This window comes from Hypomesus transpacificus, chromosome 21 (genome assembly GCF_021917145.1).
Source record: "Hypomesus transpacificus isolate Combined female chromosome 21, fHypTra1, whole genome shotgun sequence".
NCBI classification, from domain to species: domain Eukaryota; kingdom Metazoa; phylum Chordata; class Actinopteri; order Osmeriformes; family Osmeridae; genus Hypomesus; species Hypomesus transpacificus.
This window is the reverse complement of record NC_061080.1, coordinates 2,164,249-2,186,097: the sequence shown is the minus strand read 5'-3', so window position 1 is coordinate 2,186,097 and position 21,849 is coordinate 2,164,249. Positions and strand designations below refer to the sequence as shown.

The 21,849-nt window shown below is 40.8% G+C and overlaps 2 protein-coding genes across 5 annotated transcripts in view; one reads left to right on the top strand and one right to left on the bottom strand.

Moving 5' to 3' along the window:
* LOC124483300 overlaps positions 1-9,905 on the bottom strand; it is a 16,299-nt gene extending 6,394 nt beyond the window's left edge. The window contains exons 1-12 of the mRNA XM_047043679.1: positions 9,814-9,905; positions 7,814-7,943; positions 7,394-7,561; positions 6,225-6,362; positions 5,782-5,936; positions 4,748-4,851; positions 2,121-2,313; positions 1,790-1,921; positions 1,560-1,703; positions 1,061-1,196; positions 330-480; positions 106-242 (exon numbers count right to left, since the gene is read on the bottom strand). Coding sequence (XP_046899635.1) covers positions 106-242; positions 330-480; positions 1,061-1,196; positions 1,560-1,703; positions 1,790-1,921; positions 2,121-2,313; positions 4,748-4,851; positions 5,782-5,936; positions 6,225-6,362; positions 7,394-7,561; positions 7,814-7,943 — 1,588 coding nt within the window. The 5' untranslated portion in view covers positions 9,814-9,905. The remainder of the gene's footprint in view (positions 1-105; positions 243-329; positions 481-1,060; positions 1,197-1,559; positions 1,704-1,789; positions 1,922-2,120; positions 2,314-4,747; positions 4,852-5,781; positions 5,937-6,224; positions 6,363-7,393; positions 7,562-7,813; positions 7,944-9,813) is intronic.
* On the top strand, positions 9,293-21,788 carry gsg1l (gsg1-like). Of its 4 annotated transcripts, none has more exons than XM_047043682.1 (6): positions 9,293-9,323; positions 10,004-10,085; positions 15,153-15,200; positions 17,331-17,483; positions 19,478-19,589; positions 20,234-21,346. In XM_047043682.1, the coding sequence occupies exons 2-6, from the start codon at positions 10,004-10,006 to the stop codon at positions 20,523-20,525; spliced, it is 687 nt and encodes a 228-aa protein (XP_046899638.1). In that variant the 5' UTR covers positions 9,293-9,323; the 3' UTR covers positions 20,526-21,346. The 4 variants fall into 4 exon arrangements, 3 of the variants coding, with proteins under 3 accessions (XP_046899638.1, XP_046899641.1, XP_046899640.1); XR_006957809.1 differs by lacking the exon at positions 9,293-9,323 and adding an exon at positions 21,725-21,788 and having other exon boundaries at positions 9,938-10,085; positions 20,234-21,463; XM_047043685.1 differs by lacking the exon at positions 10,004-10,085.
* The last annotated feature ends 61 nt before the right edge of the window (positions 21,789-21,849 follow it).

Below are 21,849 nucleotides of genomic sequence, written 5' to 3'. Positions count from 1 at the left end.
ACATACACTTGTGAACTACACACTTCTGACAGTGAGCTGACCCTAACCGAGTACTTGTTAAACAGTTGCAGTAATGATTGGTTAACCCACTGAGATGTCCAATACCTTCATTGAGGAGCACAAGCATTGGGCCTTGTAATCCAATTTCCTTCAGCTTCAAGGGCGGCGTAATCGTCAGGTAAGAGTACTTTTTTACATTTTCCATCATGTTGACAAAAGTCTCCACATCATTTATCTGAAAGCTTTAAATACATTGTGTGAGCCACAAGTGTTTTTCCCCATAATACAGCTCAGTATTGATAACACAAAATACTTCCATTAAACCGTACCCATTACTTGTCGTCTGTTCAAAGGAGATCCAGACAGGGAAGGATTTCATAGAGGGAGGTAAACTGAGCAGTAATTTCTCGACATCAGTTGCTCTCTTCATGGATGTTGCTTGCAGGTTTTTATCAGTGCAGTTTGGAATTTTTTCCCCATCTTAACAAATGACAAACAAGAATCAAATTGATAAAAAATAAAGGGCTGCTGATACAGAAAAACAAAAGGTAAAAGATTTAAGGTTGATGGATTGATGAATGGAGCAAAAATATAGAAATATATGTTAACCAGCTTCAGACTGGGGCAAATATTTTACCTGGAGCAACACCCACCTGATACTTGTTATTGTTTGCCTGGTACCGTGCATAGATTTTAAATGTATTGGACCAACCTGAATTAACATTCCAGATTTTGGATTAATGCAGTCTGTTTGGTTTGTCTCCAAAGAAAGGAGTTACGTAAAATAAGTCCCCGTTGTTGATACTAGCCATTTAGTTTAAATAAACTAAAAATTAAATTATACAATTGAGGGTGTTCATTTAAGACAGTGCTACCTAGTGTCCATCTGCATAAACCGATACTACAGGGGTCTCATCACTCACAACCAGTGTATACAGTCTGTCGTAATAATATCTATTACTTTTACAAATAGAAGAAATGTGACAATTGTATTCTTCCCTTCTTTTGACCTTTTTGTGAAATCATACATATTCATCTGCAATTACATACTATAGCATACCTTTGATTTTCTGCAGAACATATGCTCTTTCAAGAACATCTGGTAAACCTGGGACACGAACTGGGTCAGAAAAGCGCTGACCTTGTTGAGAATTCAGATACATTCGTGCATAGGTTTCGTGCTCTGAGCTACATGTCTGGTAAGACAGAGAAAGCATATACACTATTATCATAGTGACATGATGCCCAAGAAAAGGCATCGTGGAGATGTGTTTCATGAAAAGTTTTAGTTCTGATAAAAAAAAACAACAAAAAAAACTATGTGAATCAATAATTGACACATATACTAGACACATTTAATATTTCACCATCTTGTTACTTCTATGATACCGTCGAAATTAATGCACATTTAAAGTTAAGTGAAAACAAACATTTGATACACACACACACCTCTGCTCCCAAATACTAGAAATGTAATATTTCACCATCTTGTTACTTCTATAATACCATTGAAATGAATGGACATTTAATGTTCTAAGAGAAACATTTGATACACACACCTCTGCTCCCGATAGCAGACTGGCCCAACACACGTTTGCGCTTTCAAAGACCTCAAAGTCTTCCACAACGTGTCCATCTCTTTGTTTCTCAGGCCTTGGCAATAGTTCTCTGAAGAGATTGTACAATCCTTCTACAATTGCAATCTAAAAAATATGTACATAATTACTTTGTTTGAAATATTTAGCTAAATGTTTTTCTTAAAGAATCATTATGAATTTTTTACTCTTACCTTTTGAACATTGGTTCCAATCTCGTTTCTACACAGTAACTGAAACAAACTTTGGGCCAAAGGGTTGCATCCACTAAGTTTTCGAATATATGCAATCAATGTCTTAACTTGTTCTCCAGATTGTTTCATTTTCTGCAAATAAGATGACAGTAAAACAAGTTCATTCCATTTCCGTTGTTTAGCTTACAATGTCTTGAGTTTTTTTTCTTAATTCATATTCAGTGCCTCACTGTGTCAGTGAGAGATGACTTAGGAAGACAAGATAGTTCAATAACAATTCATGTTCATAAAAAATTGAAGTAAATAACTGAGTAAATAATGTATATCTTACAATGGCATACAGAGTAGAGAAAAACACACTCAGCCCTTTTGGAGTTTGTTGTACTGAGGGTGTGATGTCATTTGTGCAAAATGACATGGAGTCTTGACTTTCTTCAGGGAATGAGGTCAAAGAAAAATGCACCGTTGACTCCACAGTTACTCCACAGTCCTGCAAGGTGTCTCCAGCACTGCCAGATTCACCGCTGCAAAACAATTCGAGTGCACGAGTAAGTAAAGTTCGGCTTTGTAAAGTGTATTATGAAATAACAATGTAATATCAAAATATATCTCAAGAATCCTAAAAGCTGTAAGGTGATCGGTATGGTCATTTTAGTGAACCGTCTTGCTTTTTAAACCATATTCCCATAAGTGAGGCATTTGATTTGGTTTGAACATTTATAATATTGTTAACATAACAACAATAACACTGCTGACATTTGAATATTGGGGGGGGGGTTGCATTCACTTTGGTCAGTATATAATTGTTAAACTATTTTTAAAATTCTCTCTCAAATGCATAAACTTAAAACAATACTTTTACCTCAATCTAAAAGGTAGATGGCATAAACATTGATAATCCATTATTACATTTTGGAATTCATTAAAACTAATGTTTACACCATGTGGCTTACGAATGTTTTTCGTAATGAACGGTCCACCCTTCGGGCAGCTGAGAGGAGATAGGGCAAATCCAAAGACGGTCTGAAACTTGATAAGTATCATTCCTTCCTTAAATCTTTCTCTTCTCACATAACTGGTGCTATAACCCTCTACTTTCTGAACAAAATTAACTCTGCCTCAAACCCTCACAAACTTTTTTCCACCTTCTCCACCCTTCTTAACCCACCTCCCCCACCCCCTCCCTTAACCCTAACAGCAGACGACTTTTCCTCCTTCTTTGAGAAAAAAGTCGGCGGCAGTCGGTTCCCTAAACCCACCTTTCCTACCCTCTCACCCTCCATGACTGACCCTTAAATGTCTAACCTCATTTCGACCAATCATCACTTCCCATGGCTTCTCCTACCACTGCTACGCTGACGACACGCAGCTGTACCTGTCGTTCCCCCCTACTGATCCGGGGATCTCAGCTAGGATTGAGGCCTGCCTCACAGACTTCTCCGCCTGGATGACCGAGCACCACCTCCAGCTGAACCTCGCCAAAACAGAACTTTTCATCATCCCGGCTAAACCCTCCATCTTCCCCGATCTCTCAATGACCCTGGAATCTGCGATGGTGACCCCTTCATCCTCTGCCAGGAACCTTGGGGTCGCCATGGATGACGAGCTCTCCCTCACGGCCCACATTGCTGTACCTGTCTGAGCACTACACCCAGCTGCTAGTCCAAGCACTGGTCCTCTCCAAGTTGGACTACTGCAACTCACTGCTCTCTGGTCTCCCAGCATGCGCAACCCGCCCTCTACAGAGGATTCAGTACGCAGCGGCCCGCCTGGTCTACCATCTCTCTCCACTTGCTACCCATCACGGCCCGTATCAGATTCAAGACCCTGGTACTGACCTTCCGAGCAGTGAACGGGACTGCACCCGACTACATCAAGTCTCTCCTGCAGCCTTACACCCCTCCCGCCACCTACGGTCTTCTTCAGACAACCGCCTGGTGGTCCCACCGCTCAAGACTGCCCGGTCTCAACACAAGCTCTTCTCCTGTCTGGCTCCCCAGTGGTGGAATCAACTCCCCACCTCCATCAGAGACACTGAGGGCCTCATTTACTAACAGGGTTGTGCCCATTTCAGGCGTGAAATAGCGGGTAAAGACATAACACCGTATTTACAAAGACAGCGCCCTTGAGTAAAAACGAAGATTACAGCTGCTGGGAGGGTATAAGGGAAAGTGGGTGTGTATATTTCTAGCTCCTGTTCGCTGAACTTTTTTTTTCTTTTCCTCGAATCACCCATGGTGGCAGTAACATGCAAGCGATTTTTCCCGTCTTTTAACGGCGCGCTAATTAACACTAATGGGCGCTGATTGCCCGACGACGATCTGGTTTGATAAATACCACGCAAAATGCGGAAATACACTGTGCGCTATTTGCGGTTTGGAAAGGCGCAGATTAAGCTGCGGTCGCAATGTTAGTAAATGAGCCCCCGACTGTCTCTCCACCTTCAAGAAAAGGCTCAAAACGCACTTGTTCCGGGAGTACAACGATACTTAGGAAATGTTTGCTTGACCCGATGTTAGTTTCCTCAAGAATCCTCAATGACTCTTGCTTAGAGACTTGTTGCTCTTGTGGTTAGTGGTAACTGAGTAAAATAAATTGTACTCACTGTGATATATTGTTTTTATTGTTGCCTGTTTTTTTCCACAGGTACACTTGCACTTATAGCGGTTCATGTTGTTTAATTGTAACTTGTTTAACTACATACTCTTGTGGTTCTTCCCTTTGGCACTTATTTTGGTTGTTCGCAATATGTGCTTCATGTTTTGGCTACTCGCAATGTTTTGGGGCTATCTTGTTGTTATTATCAATGACCTATGCACTTTGTAAAGCTCTCTCTTGGAAGTCGCTTTGGATAAAAGCGTCTGCTAATGAATAAATGTAAATGTGTATCGGGCAAGTACAAGTTGCTCTGTTGGGTATATTATTTGTTGATATACAGAACACTTATTATACAATTACCTGTAATGGAGAACATGTGCTGGGATTCCAGTCTCACTGGCAAGCTTCAGTCTCAAGTCCTTAATTGTATCACAATTCAAGTCCACCTTAACCTCATAATCTCCCTGTTAAGAAATGCAAAATGGGGCATCCAAATCAGGATTAAAAGTGGAAAGGGGGGCTCGGATCAAGTGTGATCACTTGCCAGAGTCAAGAATCCTGTGGGATTCTTTAGTCGTGGTCGTTTCATGCTCACTGCCCAAACCCAAATCTACAGTAGACCAACATTAGGTTTTTAACAAACATATGTTTTACAGGCAAACATTTTTAGGTTTTAGTTGTGGATATTCATGGCAGTTCCATAATCTTCTTAACAGTACTGGACCAAAATCAATGCCCAAAGAATAACGATCACTATTGTTGGGTAATTTAAGCAATGCACCAGCCTAACACTTCCACTCATAAATGAACAGAATGGGCAGCCACTGATTGTAGAGCTCCATTATAAACTATATTCTAGAACATTTATATGATTTTTCCAATTAGGCTTTACCTTTGCACAAGTTTACTTATCATTAACGTCATATTTACAATGTGATATTAAACAATAAATGTAGCTCATGGCAGCATTTAACCACTTCCTTTAAAGTGCTTCTTGACCCACTTCTTCACAGTTGTTCTGGGTATATCCATGTTTTTGAGTAAAACAGTAAAAATAGATACAAAAGTATTTTCTATCTATATAGACCACAAAACACAGGTAAGAATTACAAACAAATTAAATTATGGCAAACTAAGAGTTTTATAGCATCTATGGAGCTCTTAAATTGTCAGTTGGGAAATATTTAACAACCTGGGAACTTTGTGTAATAAAACATGACAATAAAATGCTGTGTACAAGCTTAACCTAAAGTACTTGACTAATAATTAACTATTTTGTAAGATAAATCAGGTTAGTAACAACTAGAGGTTTGGAACAAAATAGGGTGGCCTTGATTACACAAGGAGGAACTGATGTCAGTATTTTCATAATCATGTGAAACTATTACGCTTACCTTAAGCATGATGTGGCAGCGAAGGGTATCTTCTCCAAATCGTCCTTCAACCATTTCATGCTTTGGCATTTTGGGGGCTTGTTTCAAGTTCTCCTTCGGTGTAAATATTGCATATAGCACAGACCCATTTTCAATGTGCCTTTCTTTCAATGACCCTGAAAGTGTTATATATACATATATCAACATTAGCATATGGACACCTGACATTTACATTTAGCAGACGCTCTTATCCAGAGCGACTTACAGTAAGTACAGGGACATTCCCCCCCCCCCCCCCCAAGGCAAGTAGGGTGAAGTGCCTTGCCCAAGGACACAACGTCATTTCGCACAGCGGGGAATCGATCCGGTAACCTTCTGATTACAAGCCCGACTCCCTCACCGCTCAGCCATCTGACTCCCACCTGATGATGATGATAGTGTTATGCAGCGTTAGACATACTTACACGTATTGAAGAAAGGATCGTCTGTTAAAGGCATTCCATCGACTGTGTAGAGGCACACACCTTTATTTTTCCCCACACACTCCTGGTAACAAATCCTCAGCATCAGGTCCTCTAGTGTGTTTTGGGCCGGGTCCATGTCTGCATTCAAAATCAATTAAGGCGTATGATCAGCATCTCCAGATGTGGCCAAAAATAACGACACCTTTACAATTTGTATTTCAATACCATTTAATCCCACTGATAAGGACAGTGAATACAAATGTTTAACACTTATCAGGTTGTAATAGCATTACCGTTATATTGTTGTATTTGCAGAATATGATATGATTCATAGATTGGTTATGTAAACAACCAAGATGAGGTTTTGTTGCTATCCAATTGTATTTTGGTCTGCGCTCTTTGATAACAGCCCTTGGCAATTGAAAATGAACTGACAGGCTAAAGGGATCTGTGCCACACCTATCTATGCACAACCTTTCTGTATGGACCTTGATTTGAGGATTGGGACATTATCAAGTCATTATCGGGGCTTCAATGTTCCAAGATCTTTTGGAAAGCCTTGTTTGTTTTATTTCACTGTGAATCAAAGAAATACCTATGTGGAAACATTGATTGCATTCATTACAAATGAGAAATAATGTGTCATAATAATATATACAGTATATTTTATTTAATCTGACAGGACAAGTGGATATCCTGTCATGTCTTTCTACCCGTTCCTGGATATCTACTCTTCTGTGTACAACCAAACATCCTGCACTACAGGGGGGTATTCCAGAAAGCAAGTTATGTGACATACCCGGGTAGGTTAACTCCTCATATGACACCCAGCATTGTAGCAACATTGCCAGTAGGTTGCTGCAACATTGTGTGTCAGATGGAGAGTTAACTTACCCAGGTATGTCACATAACCTGCTTTCTGGAATTTCCACTAGTATCTCTCCGTCAGGGTTGCTCAGTTACGCCCTGTAGTGTACAATTAGTCATTTAGCAGACGCTCTTATCTTATAGTGTAGATATGTTTCACTTTCTAAATTAGGCAGTTTTTCCTGGAAAAGGATGTTATAGTTGGTGATTATATGTTGTTGATGCCAGAAGATGCCCCCTTACTACTATGTTTCCGATCTGCTTCTGGCGCTTGAACTTCCATAAGCATTCATTTTCCTTACCTCTGATGTATTTTGGCTCAGGACAATGGGGGTATGTGTACGTGAGGTGGTAGGCCTCCATTGATTTTTGTACAGGTGTGCCTTGGTTGGGATTGTTCTGTGGGGAGCGAAGTCTTCTAACATACTCTTGCAATGATGCAAAGCGATTCTTCTCAATGTGACTAAAACCTGTTTGAAAAAAAAGATTGGATACAGAGCAGTATATATATATTCTTATATAATCATGGCCCTAGTGGCTGAAAGAAAAGTAGCAATTAAACCCAGGTGTTAGAAAATGTGCGACATTGGTTGATTTAACGTATTTGGCGCATTATATCAATTTACACCGTTAAAGAACAGCAACAAATCGTCAAACAGACTTACAAAATAACAAGCTGCTAAATTGTAAAAAAAAACAAAAAAAAAACATGTGACGCTTACCCATGGTGTTTAAGTCTTCACCATGTACACTGTCAATGAAATCTCTGTCATCCTTGACACCAAAATTGAGGAACTTGTTATAGTACGACTCCAGTCGGTGTGTTTCAAGAAGACTGTAGATCTTATCCATCTAAAAGAAGCAGCCCAACATTTTAGCAGACGCATTTATAAAAAATGCCCTTGAGTGGGGTAGGCTAAGTGAATTTGGGACCTCATCTGTGGCCAAATGAACTACCACTGTGCAATGTGATCCTGACGGCAGCGAATTCGTTTTTTCCAAGTTATTTGAAAAACCGAATTCCAGTAATCCAGTATACCTAACTCCATTTTTGAATCTGTCCTTGACGAGTAGTGTACGACGCTACTCGTGTTTTGTAAAGTAGGCTGCCACAGCGTAAACACTATGGAGGATTATAGGGGCCAAAACTAAATAAATAAATACTTGGATAAATAAATAATTATATAACACAAAGCTTAAATAAATGACACAAAATATATAAATGTTACATGTATTTGTGTGTATATATATATATATGTTTACGTTTTCATGTGTTTACATTTATTCATTTATACTTACATTTATTCATTTATACTTACATTTATTCATTTATACTTGCATTTATTTATTTATACTTACATTTATTTATTTATACTTACATTTATGTATTTATACTTACATTTATCCACGGTGAAACTTCCTGCAGCAAAATAAATCTGTCGTCCCTCGTCACAAAGTCAGGGGGCGGGTCAAAGCCTCTGATTGGTGGTTCAACTTGAATCGACTGCTTTTGACTATTCCAAGGTGGCAGCACCTTGTGCGGATTCAATGAATGAAATATTGAATGCTACAGTGGTCGAAATGTTGGCGGGAGCTGAAGAGATGGAGGCACCTGCCAGTTCACTTTTTTTTTTACATCATATTGAGCGCTTCGCTGAAATTATAGGAATGATATTGGCCCTAACTGACACAGACATTAATGAAAATGTGTTCACGATCCTCAGCGAGATGATACAGCATAGGGGTGGGCATATCGATCTTAAGACCGACAGTAGCCGGGTTGGGAAACCCGGCAACTATCGATACCAACTTTGGTATCAATAGCCTGATTGATAGCGTGATAAGATCGATACTTAAGTTTCATTCCACACTGAGTACACAACTCCCTTTACATCATAAGGGTTGTGCAAACACCGTCTAACTTCGCTCAAACTCACTTTGCCCCTCCACTGCTTTTCTAAGCCCAAAGTATCGGTATTGGCAATACTGGCCCTGTATTTACTCCTTGGTATCGGATCTATACCACATCGTGCAGTGTCGCACTCCCCTAGCAGCTGTAGAGTGAGGCGATAGAGGATCCCTCTAGCTTGAAGAGAGCTTGATCGACTGGTTGAGCCTGCCTGGTGTGTAATACTGTTCATTCACCAATCAGAGGCTTTGACCCGCCCCCTGACTTGGTGACGGGGGGACGACAGATTTATTTTGCTGCAGGAAGTTTCACCGTGGATAAATGTAAGTATAAATACATAAATGTAAGTATAAATACATAAATTTAAGTATAAATAAATAAATGTAAGTATAAATGAATACATGTAAGTATAAATGAATACATGTAAACACATGAAAACGTAAACATATATATATATATATATATATATATACACACAAATACATGTAACATTTATATATTTTGTGTCATTTATTTAAGCTTTGTGTTATATAATTATTTATTTATCCAAGTATTTATTTATTTAGTTTTGGCCTCTAAAATCCTCCATAAAACACAAATAGGCTACGCATAAAACTTTTACTTAGGCCTACGTGATGGTTTGAAAACAATATGTGCCATTCTGTTTACAACGCATTACTGCAATAACTACTATAACTAATTACTGCAACGCAATAACTCTGCTTTGAATGCATCCCTACTGTAGCTTACGTTCAGTAGCCTATAAACATCGATGTAGGCTACATTAATTTGTTTTAAGTTACAAAACTGTACCTTGATTGGTGTTGATCTTGTGTCTGTAGTTGCTATCCTAGTCTCTGACTCAAGGTGTGGCAGACGGAGAAATTAAACTGATTTTCATATCACGTGACAAATAGTAAAAAAAAAAAAAGGCAGGCCAAATAGTAAAAAATCTAAACAATAGTCGGAGGCCATATTGTTAACATTATCTATCCTTCCTCAGATGTACCTCAAAGGTACGCGTATAGGCTACTGGTGGTACGCGTGCCCCCTTCTAGTGGTACGCGGAGGACTCCTCCGAAATAGTTAAGTACCTTAACCAATATTTTAACCATAATATTTTTGTTTCGAAACATAAATAAATGTTGGCACGCGCTACTACTACCTGACTGTTCCTGGGTAGTGGCGGATGCAAACACCCACGATAGTTATGCGTGCTGTGGGTAGACAGTAATAGGTTTTAGTGATGGGAAGTTCGGTTCTTTTTACTGATTCGGTTCTTTGAATCTCGTTCAGTAAAATGAACGAATCTTTTTTCGAGTCATTTGTTCATTTCAGGGGGGGGGGTTGGGGGCTATACGTCCACTGCAAAGGACGTATAGCCCCTATACGTCCACTGTAGGTTAGTGCATGACATGTGCACCAGCAAATACTATTTCAAAATAAATTCCTGCATTAAAATAATGTATCATGAGTTTGTATGATTTGGTCATGTATTATCACACTAGCATTTAATTATCACGTCAAACAATTACACTGCACTAAACTGTAAGTGTAAATGTAAAGTGAAAATAACAAAACCAGTCAGTATGATGACTTGAGCGAATATCATTCATTCACGTCTTACTAAAACAGCGGCCACGCGAAAGGGAATAAGGAAACTGTTTCCTCTACTAAAAAATACAATGCGGGTCACGTGAAAAAAGGATCCAAAGACTCGTAGAAAGACCGAGTCGGGAAAGGAACGAATCGTTCGTTTCCTCTTGCTACAGCCTATACAGGTCACGTGAAAAATGATCCAAAGACTCGTAGAAAGACCGAGTCGGGAAAGGAACGAATCGTTCGTTTCCTCTTGCTACAGCCTATACAGGTCACGTGAAAAATGATCCAAAGACTCGTAGAAAGACCGAGTCGGGAAAGGAACGAATCGTTCGTTTCCTCTAGCTACAGAGCCTATGCAGGTCACGTGAAAAATGATCCAAAGACTCGTAGAAAGACCGAGTCGGGAAAGGAACGAATCGTTCGTTTCCTTTTGCTACAGCCTATACAGGTCACGTGAAAAATGATCCAAAGACTCGTAGAAAGACCGAGTCGGGAAAGGAACGAATCGTTCGTTTCCTCTAGCTACAGAGCCTATGCAGGTCACGTGAAAAATGATCCAAAGACTCGTAGAAAGACCGAGTCGGGAAATGAACGAATCACTCGTTGAGAGGACTCGTTACTCCCGAGTCCTTATAAGGATTCGTTCAAAATGAACGAATCGTTCACGAACGACACATCACTAAATGGTTTACGCTAGCGTATTTTAACGTCGGACTCGGTCATAATGGTTGTAGGCCTACTTGGAGAGTCAAACATTTTCTGAGGCGGTACAGGGTATGTGTAGTAGGCCTAGGCCTACTTTTCATAGTGTGATGAAGTGAATCTCCCAGTTGGGAATTTATAATCCGCTAGGCCTATACTATCATCAACATGTGGGATGAGCTATACTTCTGAATACTGTAAATGCAGTTCAGGCTAGTTGTTTACATTTCAGAGAGATGGAACTCTAAGGTGCAGCCTACCGGACCATGGTCCGGTAGGCTGGTAAAACGATAACTGTTCAATAATGAATAGGCTAAATAAAATCAATGAGGTAAGTGTATCTTTTGATTGTAGGTTTGCGATCACTTTCATCATATTCAACTTGAGCATGTCTGTAACTTTGCGAGGTTGTGATCACCAGTTCACAATGGGAGGGAGGGAGGGAGGGAGGGAGGGAGGGAGGGAGGGAGGGAGGGAGGGAGGGAGGGAGGGAGGGAGGGAGGGAGGGAGGGAGGGAGGGAGGGAGGGATAGTCTGACAGTGAGAGACTGAAGCGAGCATCACCAAATCCATGGTCATCGGGCGAACAAGCACGAATTCCGTTGACAACGTGACTCTTTAAGGACCCTTCGTCCGAAAACAAATGGCAGATTCAGTCACAATAGGAATCAAGATTGTAATTCCAACGTCTGTGATGAAGTTTATGTAGGTTACTATTTTGATGCGGAGATTTGTAAAATCCCAAATACATATATTTTTTGTAAGATTTTCCTTTATATTTGATACATTTACACAGCGTTCATGAACTTGGGACAGCGATCGCATGAGCTCAAATAGGCTTCGAAGATCTTAATGGACAATGAAGACGACCCGAAAGTGCAGGGCACTGCTCTCTGTCAGCCTGAATTTCTTAGCTCTGTTTTTCTCAATATCGGCATTTCTAACAACTTACTGGTGCGTCGGCACACAGAGAGTCCCGAAACCCAAGTGCAGCAAACTTAGGACGCACAATTGCATTGACTATGGAGTTAACGAAACAGACCCTAACAAAGTCGTCTACAGTTGGGAAACTGGGGACGACAGGTTTCTCTTTAGGCAGTTTCACACTGGAATCTGGTTTTCTTGTGAGGAAAACATTCATGATGAAGGTAAGAGGCTGTGAAAAGGTTTTTTCAAAAGTTTTTAATTCTTGATCAAATCTAAGCAGTACATAATCAGTGGATTAACATTGAATGGATGGGATCAAATAAACATTTATGCTTTAATTTAGTTTTTATTGTGTTGGCCAGTCTTGAAAAAATGAAAGATATAAATAGTCCTGTTCAACTACAGTTATTGCAGGCATTCAGATCTTACAAGTGCATGATTTCAAAATGCATTTTTGGAAGTTAGCTTGACTGACTGAAATGTTTGAATAACTGTAAAAAGGGCAATATTCTCACCAAAGTAGATCATATAGTCCTACATGTTTGCAACCCTATATCACCTTTGTCATAATCCCTATGCTATTGTCTTTATCACAAACCTCCTTCACTCTAACCAACTACACTCACACACACACACACACACACACACACACACACACACACACATACATATTCAAACACAATTCAAGAGTAAAAAACTGGTGTATGTTTGTCTCATCAACAGGCAGCCTTAAATTAACAGCTTGGGAGTCAGACAGCCTGAGTTACAGCTCTGGAAAAAATTGAGAGACCACTGCACCTTTTTCTTTAATAAAAAAAAAAGTTGAGAAGGCCAATTTTGAGTGAGGAACAGAAGGATAACATTTGCAGTGGCCTCTTAAATGCTACCCTTCTGTCCTTCACTCAAAATTGGCCTTTTCAACTTTTTTTTTTTATGAAAGAAAAAGATCTCTCAATTTTTTTCAGAGCTGCAGTTGTTAAGATAATTTCTTTATCAAGTCAAGTCGTCGGATTCAAAGAAAGTACAATAGTTTAATGCTTGCCGGCAAGGAGACAAATCTGATCACAATACAAAGTTGTCTGGTCCTCAAGTCTTCATCTAAGACCATTCAAACATGTTGATGGGAAGTCCCCTCCCATGCATATCAGCTGTCAAGGTGATCGATCCCAGAGGTATTGCGAGCGTGCGTGTATGGAAACCTACAGAGCTCCTGACCCTTTCTAGGCTGACCAACAGGCCCACTCAGTACAGATAAGACTAAACATATTCATGGCATCTCTAGTATGGTAATGTTAGCCCGGGTCAACCTGTTTACGTAAGCCTAGTTTACCCAAAATTCATTTGGGGGTTCTCCTTTTTGCTGATATTTAATGCCAAGCACCAGCATTATTCAGTATAAAACATTACATTCTTTATTTCTCCGACAGTAGTTGTAGTTAGGCGCTTTCCACCTTAATTTCTGAAGAAAAGCATCTGGAGTCAAAAAAAGGAAGCACAGGAACCACAGCAACCAGGTTGAGAGAATGTGGAGAAAGAGGTGATGGATGATATTCTGTCTGGGTGTCAAATGAAACCCTTTTCTCGTATAGTTGCAGAGTCCAATCTGTCGTAATCTCACCCGCACACGTTACATGGAATAGAATGGATTGTGGATTTTGTCCAGTGAGCTTTTGGTCAGTTAAGCCATATCGGCTAGTCGTTAGCTAGCACCTTAGCTAGTGCTTATGGTTCTTTGATATTGGTTAGGGTAGCCACTAGCCTTGACAAGCTCCACAAACTGTCCATTTCAATGAAGAGCTTTGGAATTCTATGTAAAGCAGTATGTTTTAGAAAAGCTTTCAAAGTTCAAACGGGGAAAAGTTCAACAGAAGGGTCATGATAGTATCAAACCAGGGCCTGAGGGATTACTATGGGAATAGCTGTACAAAGGTGTGGGGTTTATTCCAAATAAAAGGAACTTCAAGAACAAGAACACATGCATCCCCCCCCCCCCCCCCACACACACACACTCAAACACACACTCAAACACACACTCAAACACACACACACACACCGACACACAATTCAGGAGTGAAAGACTGGTGTGTGTTTGTCTCATCAACAGCCAGCCTTAAGTTTACAGCTAGGGAGCGAGACAGCTTGAGTTAATAAGGATTATATAACGCTCCTTGATGAGTTTTTCCTCAAAACAGCTGTTGCCACCATCCCTCTACCTGATTAAGCTTTCGATTTACGACAAATCCTGCCACTGTGGACTGCAATCGACAGATGACGGAAATAATAAATCACGTCTGGCCAGAAAAGAGAGGAGGGGGGAGGAAGAGAGGAGTGCCAGGGGTGTCTGTAACAGCCAACCTTGATGAGCTGACACAAGGTCTCAGAAGACTTTGTCATTTGGTTGTTCGTTAACTGGTGGCTGTTCTTTACGTTTTTTACTTATTTGGAAGAATTGTGGCTACTGTATCCTTCTTACTGTCGGCGAACGTCAATGGGAGGACTGTCGCAATGACTTCAACGAGTGAGTGGTATTAGACTGATCGGTTGATGATTGGACGAGAAGCAGTTCAGCAGCTTTGACATGAATCTGTGAACTTTGTCCCGCGGGACCGACCTCTGTGAACCCTATTGCTTGGTTGTGAGTGCCAAGCACGCGATTATTCCAATTGACCCTCCGAACTATCAACGACCCCTTTTGTCATTCCATCTTTTCTATCAACAACTGGGTTGATAACAGCAAGTAAGACCTCTAGCAATTTCAGATTTCATCTTGGAGAACCGAGTTTCCACTAACCTTTCCAGCAGGGGTGGATAGATAAGTAGGTTTCAGATGGGAGGCGCCGATGAGTTGTGGTCCGTTGATTCCGGGAAAGCTGATGTCAACCCCGGGTCACGGCGACACTGACACATCTGTTTATGTTCCAGGTGAGAAATGCAGAAGCTTTATTGATCTGGCCCCGGCATCCGAAAAAGGTGAGTGATCTATGCATACATCAGGAGGTAAACAAGCCCACTGTGACGCTCCTTGTCACTCTTGAGACTTGAGATCAGAGAAAAGAGAGACCAAATGAGAGACCTCTTTAAACAACAACCCCATAAAGGTATGATAGCAGGGGGGGGGGGGGAGTTGGGCTGTTAATCAGTAGGTTGTATGTTCGTTTCCCGGCCGTGCCAAATGACATTGTGTCCTTGGGCAAGACACTTCACCCTACTTGCCTCTGGGGAATGTCCCTCTACTTACTGTAAGTCGCTCTGGATAAGAGCGTCTGCTAAATGACTAAATATGCATTTTTGCATGTAGATAATGTCTTCTTTTTACTTAATTACAAGCAAAGCAGTCGCTTGACTGCATTATAAGGTTTTTCCAAGTACATTTTAAAATTAGGATAGATAGATTAGAAGATAGATGGGGTTTCCCCTAACAGCATGCAGGGATTGCATTGATTTAGTTACCTACCAGGACTTCATCTTTGTTCAGGTGCATAAAATATTAAAGTTTCATAGTGTTTTAATCTGAACTGATTAAGATTTGAATCATATATTATTCATTTCTGTATAAGAACAATATTAGTCAATTAAATACTTACATTTATGGCTGGGGAGCTCCTACGTGCTGTACAATTACAGCTGTTACCTGATGTAATATTTTTATACCAAGACCGGTAGATCCTAATGCATTTGTATAGTCATTTTAATTACCTTAGTCGTTCTCACTGTGTGAAAGTTTAATAAATTCATAATTAAAAATCAATTCTTTGAAGTTTTTTCAACCTGGTTTAATTCCTCTTCATATTTGAATACCAGCACAACACCCTTATTTAGAATTCTCTCATATAACCTTTAAGTGAACACTGAACTTGCTACCAACCTCAAAGTCAAAGCAACTGATTTATAGAAGCCTAGTTATTTGGGTTATAAAACTCATACATATTCCTGAGGTAAGCTCCACAGTGGCTTATGTTCTTAAGCAACCTTGACATTCTGTAGGCTGTCTGGTAAGTGGATGTTGCTGCAGGCACACCCCTGTGGAACAAAGATATAATATACTGAGGCTATCCTTCAGAAGGTCCCCGGAAATATTTGACAAGAAGGTATATGACATGGAGAAATTGTGAGCTTTTGTGGGTGCTTGTGTTAACTAGTGTTGTGCATTTGGGAAGTGACCTGAAATACATTTTGAGATACTGCAGAGAACTAGACAACTTTTAATACATTTGAAGCTTTGAGGCAGGAAGCTTTTTTGTTATTTTATTTAACCAATTGCTGGGGGTAAAAATGGCAAAGTCTTTGTAGAGTAAGTAAAAAAAAGTTAACTACCTTATACTCCAGGTACATTGCATTAAACTAGGACACAAGTACCTGCTAAGATTAAAACCTATCTTTGACTTTCCATTGCACTCCACCCTTCACTCTCTTAGGGCTGTCCATGCTATTGGGCTGCCGGTCTCTCCTGGGAAATACTGGTGGCACCTGCAATGTTCACTTCTTGCAATGAAAGTGTCAAGCTGGATTAATAGCCAGGGAGAGTGAAAGGCGAGATAGGGAGAGATGTGATGTCCAACCTGTCGTGTAGCGAGATAGTGTCTTGGTTGATTCATTGGAAATGTAAGGAAGTTCCCAATGCGCTGGAGAAAAACCTGCCTCTATTGGATTTGAGGGGACTGTCTGACTGAAGCTATCTTATCATGAGCAGCATGTGAATGATAGGAAATGCTATTTGGATGTCAGGTTAACAGGTTAACATCCATTTAAGGTGTACTTGTATGAGGATGCAAAAATACCATAAAGTATTTGATTCCCTGCATGGTGCTTTCTTGGCCCACAGCCAATTGTGACTCCACTAACAAAACAAGTCACTTTTAATCAATAACGAATCAATACATTTTTATTGGTCTGTTTCTTCATTTTAGATATTTTGTTAGCAAGTTGACAGAGGTTAAATAGCTACAGATTTAAGCATTGTTTTCATTTTAAAAAGTCTTAAAAATGAAAAAAAAAGTTTCGATGAATACAAACATAATATAACATAATTGTATGTTTGCAATGTATCTCAATGCAGCTACAGAATGTCTGCGATCTCATCTTTGGCCTGCTCTGTTTCAGGGGTCTTGTGGCTGTCGGTGATCTCGGAGATGCTGTACATCGTGCTTCTGTTCGTGGGCTTCAGTCTCATGTGCTTGGAGCTGGGCCATTCCAGCAACGTCATCGACGGTCTGAAGCTCAACGCCTTCGCTGCCGTCTTCACCGTCCTATCAGGTGCATGTCGTTAACGTCCTATCAGGTGCACGTCGTTAGGGTCTTATCTACGGTGGCCCTGAAGTGCAAATGACACCCCCTAATATGAGTACATCCCCCAAATGAAAATACTCCCCCCCAATACGAGTCAACTCCCCCCAAATCAGATGACTTGTTCACCTCCCCCCAATACAAAAACGCGCTCCCCCCCCCAATACGAGTCAACTCCCCCCAAATCGGATGACTTGTTCACCTCCCCCCAATACAAAAACGCGCTCCCCCAAATGGAAAACGACATTACATTAACTCAAAAACACATTACATTAACTCTGAACGGAAAGGGTAGGTACTACACTTTAGCGCTGATTGGATGCAGTAGGCTAACTGACAAGAAATAAGAAATTGATTGACAGAAGTACAAAATGCAATAGCCTGAGAGAGTTACGTGCACCAGGACATTTATTTGGGTATCGAAGCATGTAGCATAGGCTATGTATGCAAAAGCATAAATTGCAATGTTAAACGTAAACATCGATAGCCAAACAACTAGTCCACGTAACTCTGTCATTATCATGAAATTAATCGTTTTGATTTGAAGGAAAGAGGAAACATTAATGTTTACAATTCAGAGTCATTACACTACTCTTTATTTTAATCAGGGTCATTCCTATGAAATAATCTTAGATCTGCTGTTAACGTTTCACAATATAAGTAGCCTATGCGCACGCTAAAAACGCAATTGAAGGAATCAGGACTTTTCAGAAGAAAAAACTGATAGTCCACTACAGAAGAATGAAATGCCACAATGACAGAGTAACGTGGACCAGGATAGTTGTTTGGCTATCGATTTTTACATTTAACTCGAAATACTTTTGCCTAAGAAGCCTACTATTTGCTACATTCTTCGATAGCCAAACAAATGTTCTGGTGCACGTAACTCTGCCAGGCTATTGCATTTTGTACTTCTGTCGATCAATTTCTTATTTCTTGTTAGTTAGCCTACTGCATCCAATCAGCGCTAAAGTGTAGTACCTACCCTTTCCGTTCAGAGTTAATGTAATGTGTTTTTGAGTTAATGTAATGTCGTTTTCCATTTGGGGGAGCGCGTTTTTGTATTGGGGGGAGGTGAACAAGTCATCCGATTTGGGGGGAGTTGACTCATATTGGGGGGGGAGCGCGTTTTTGTATTGGGGGGAGGTGAACAAGTCATCCGATTTGGGGGGAGTTGGCTCGTATTGGGGGGGAGTATTTTCATTTTTGGGGGGAGGTGAACAAGTCATCCGATTTGGGGGGAGTTGACTCGTATTGGGGGGGGGTATTTTCATTTGGGGGATGAACTCATATTAGGGGGTGTCATTTGCACTTCAGGGCCACCGTACTTATCAGGTGCACGTTTATAACCTCGAACCGCCGTCTTCATTTGGTCCTGGATCCCAATCTGTTGTATGTTTTCGAAAAATGATTGTGTTAAAGTGTTATCGTGACAAAATCACATTTGGGAACGTTGTAATTTCACCGTTGAAACTGGAGGTGGGCTCTGTTAGCAGTTTCTGTCAAATTGTCTGGAAAAAGTCCTGGTAAAAAAATGAATCTTTTAAGTTGTTTGTATAATGTAATGTAAGATGTTAAAGTGAACTCAGTACAGTAGTTTATCAATAGAAGAGCAAATGGTACAAGTCTCTGGTTGGGTCTGGGAAATACAGTCTGTTAGTGTTGCAGACAGGATGAAATACCATGTTAAAAGGGTTAGTTTGCTAAATCTTTCCCAAAAATTCAATTTTGGGTCTTGCAGACTGTAGACACATAAGCCAGTCTAGAGGGATTTGAAAAGTCACAATCAAAGAAGACAGTGTGTGTGTGTGTGTGTGTGTGTGTGTGTGTGTGTGTGTGTGTGTGTGTGCGTGCGTGCGTGCATGCAGACATTTAAGGATGTTATTCAGTGTAAATCTCTTAACACCCAACTTTACCACTATCTTTCCTTACACACACACACGCACACACACACACATCCAAAGGTCTACTGGGGATGGTGGCCCACATGATGTACACTCAGGTGTTCCAGGTGACTGTCAGTCTGGGTCCAGCCGACTGGAGACCCTACAACTGGGACTACGGCTGGTCTTTCTGGTAGGCCTCCTCACCGATTCCATCACCCCTTGTAATGAATAATCCCAAAGCTCTCGTGTTACTGCAGGATTAAAGATTTGGCGCCCAAAGCCCCAATACGTATGCGATTGGAATTGCATAACGGGATATCTCATATACCCCTTAGGCATACTATGCATGTTCTCTACAGTATGTTCTCATTTTATATCGTTGACGTAAAAGAATGTTGACCTTTGGAGTTTTGGGGGTAGGTGTTGTGATCTTACATGTCACTTCAAGTTTACGAGGCCCAGATGTGGAGATTGTCTGTAATCTTGACACGGGCTTCAGCGCATCCATTTTGATGTCTGTGGTCAAAGTATTGGGGAGAGATTTGTTGAGCAGGCCCTTCAACAATGGTGTCTCAGCAGTTTATTCAGGGACAACACCCCACATTCTCTTCAGCACATTACATAATGTTATGTAACCATTACCCCCTGCTGTTGAAAATGTTTTGGCTACCACTCTGCTGAGGGAGGTAGCCTAATTTATAACAGAGATACATTCCTGACAAAATCCCTCAGATTTGGTCCCCCCGAAATGTCAGCATGCCTGAAGGTATCACCTGTCACGTATTTTCACGCCATTGTCCCACTCTTGTTCCGCCATTTTCCTCCCACCTCTAGCATGGCGTGGGCTTCCTTCACCTGCTGCATGGGCGCCTCGGTAACGACCCTCAACTCCTACACCAAGACTGTCATCGAGTTTCGACACAAACGCAAGACCTTCGAGCAGAGCATCCGCGAAGAGCAGGCGAGGGAGGCCTTTGGCTACCTCCGGGAACGCTCCGTTCACTCAATCTCCAAAACCGTGGAGGTGTTTACACAGACCCCGAGGAGCAGTCGGAAAATGCCCATACCCGGAGACTCCTTAGACCTGAGTGAGATTCCCGACTCTCTGGAGGAAGAGCAGTGCTGATTTGCACTAGAAATCGATCCATCGCCTCCCTCGATATCGCAGCAAGACTTTATCAAGACAAATGAGAGAAACGGCGGTCCACACTCAGACTGAATATTTCTTCAGGGATTTTCCACATTGGCATCTCTGCCTTAATTGAAGTGCGAAAAAATCCACTGTCTTGGCTTTGGAATCTATGGAGAGTCGAGTCCAATCGGACCAGTGTTGACCAGCTAAGTTCATGCCATTAAAAGAGTCAGAGTGGCGAGTTAAATTGAAGGTATCGTTACAGATGGTAGGGAAGGACTGACAAAATATTTACAAAAACAATATTTGTTATGATTCATCTCCCGGCTTGCCCTCTGACCCATAAGCAGATTACACATCAAGGGTCTTATGTTCCATAATAGCCTTACTAAATTTGATGTTATATAATGTTTGTGTGTGTTGATGGACTGACAATCTGCATTACATCTCTATCTACTGTATGATCTATTGGAAAATATAACCTCAAGTGTTAGCTGTGCATAAAGTGTGCCTATATAGCCAACATCATATTTACATCTATGCATTTAATATTTGTCTACAAAATGAAAAGCTGTGGATTGTCTCCTTCAATGATTAAAGTGATACTTTCATTCAGTGGAATGCTATACAGTTCTAGTTACAGAGTAATAGTTTTGCAGGGTTTTAGGGCCCTGGTATGAAATGTGTCTTCCATTTCCTCTTGCACGATGAACTGTACATAGAAACATTCCTGGTCACCATGATATAAACAACTGCAGCTGCTTTTTTGCATCCATTGTATTTGACTCCGTTTCTGCTTTGCACTGAGAACAATAAATGACTAAGTACATTTCCTTCTCCACCAATACAGTACAAAGTTGCCAGTGATTTCACCTAGCCTGTGCCATTCGACTGGCAAATGGAATTGAGTTGACGAGGAATGAATTGTGCAGGTAAATGGTTTCACAGTAGGGCTGGGTGGAAGATGTCGACACACAAGAGTATCTTTTAAGATCTCATCCACTAAACTGGAAGTTTCTGGAAGCCTCTGTAGAGTAAGAAATCACAGCTCTAGGTTTGAACAGATTTAGTACCAGCATGCGCTGTCATAAAAAGTATGTACAACATCAATTCAATGTCAATGTTATCAATGTACTATTAACTAATGAACTCAATGAACTATATCAAAGACTGATTTGTGTTTCTCTTGTTAGTTCACAGGGCTTTACAAGCATATGGCTGAGTAAGGCCGGAACCAGCATCGATGACCCCGTCACCCCTGACGGCGGATCTCACACAGGCCTGTAGAGGGCGCTGTGGGCCTAAACGACGGACTGCA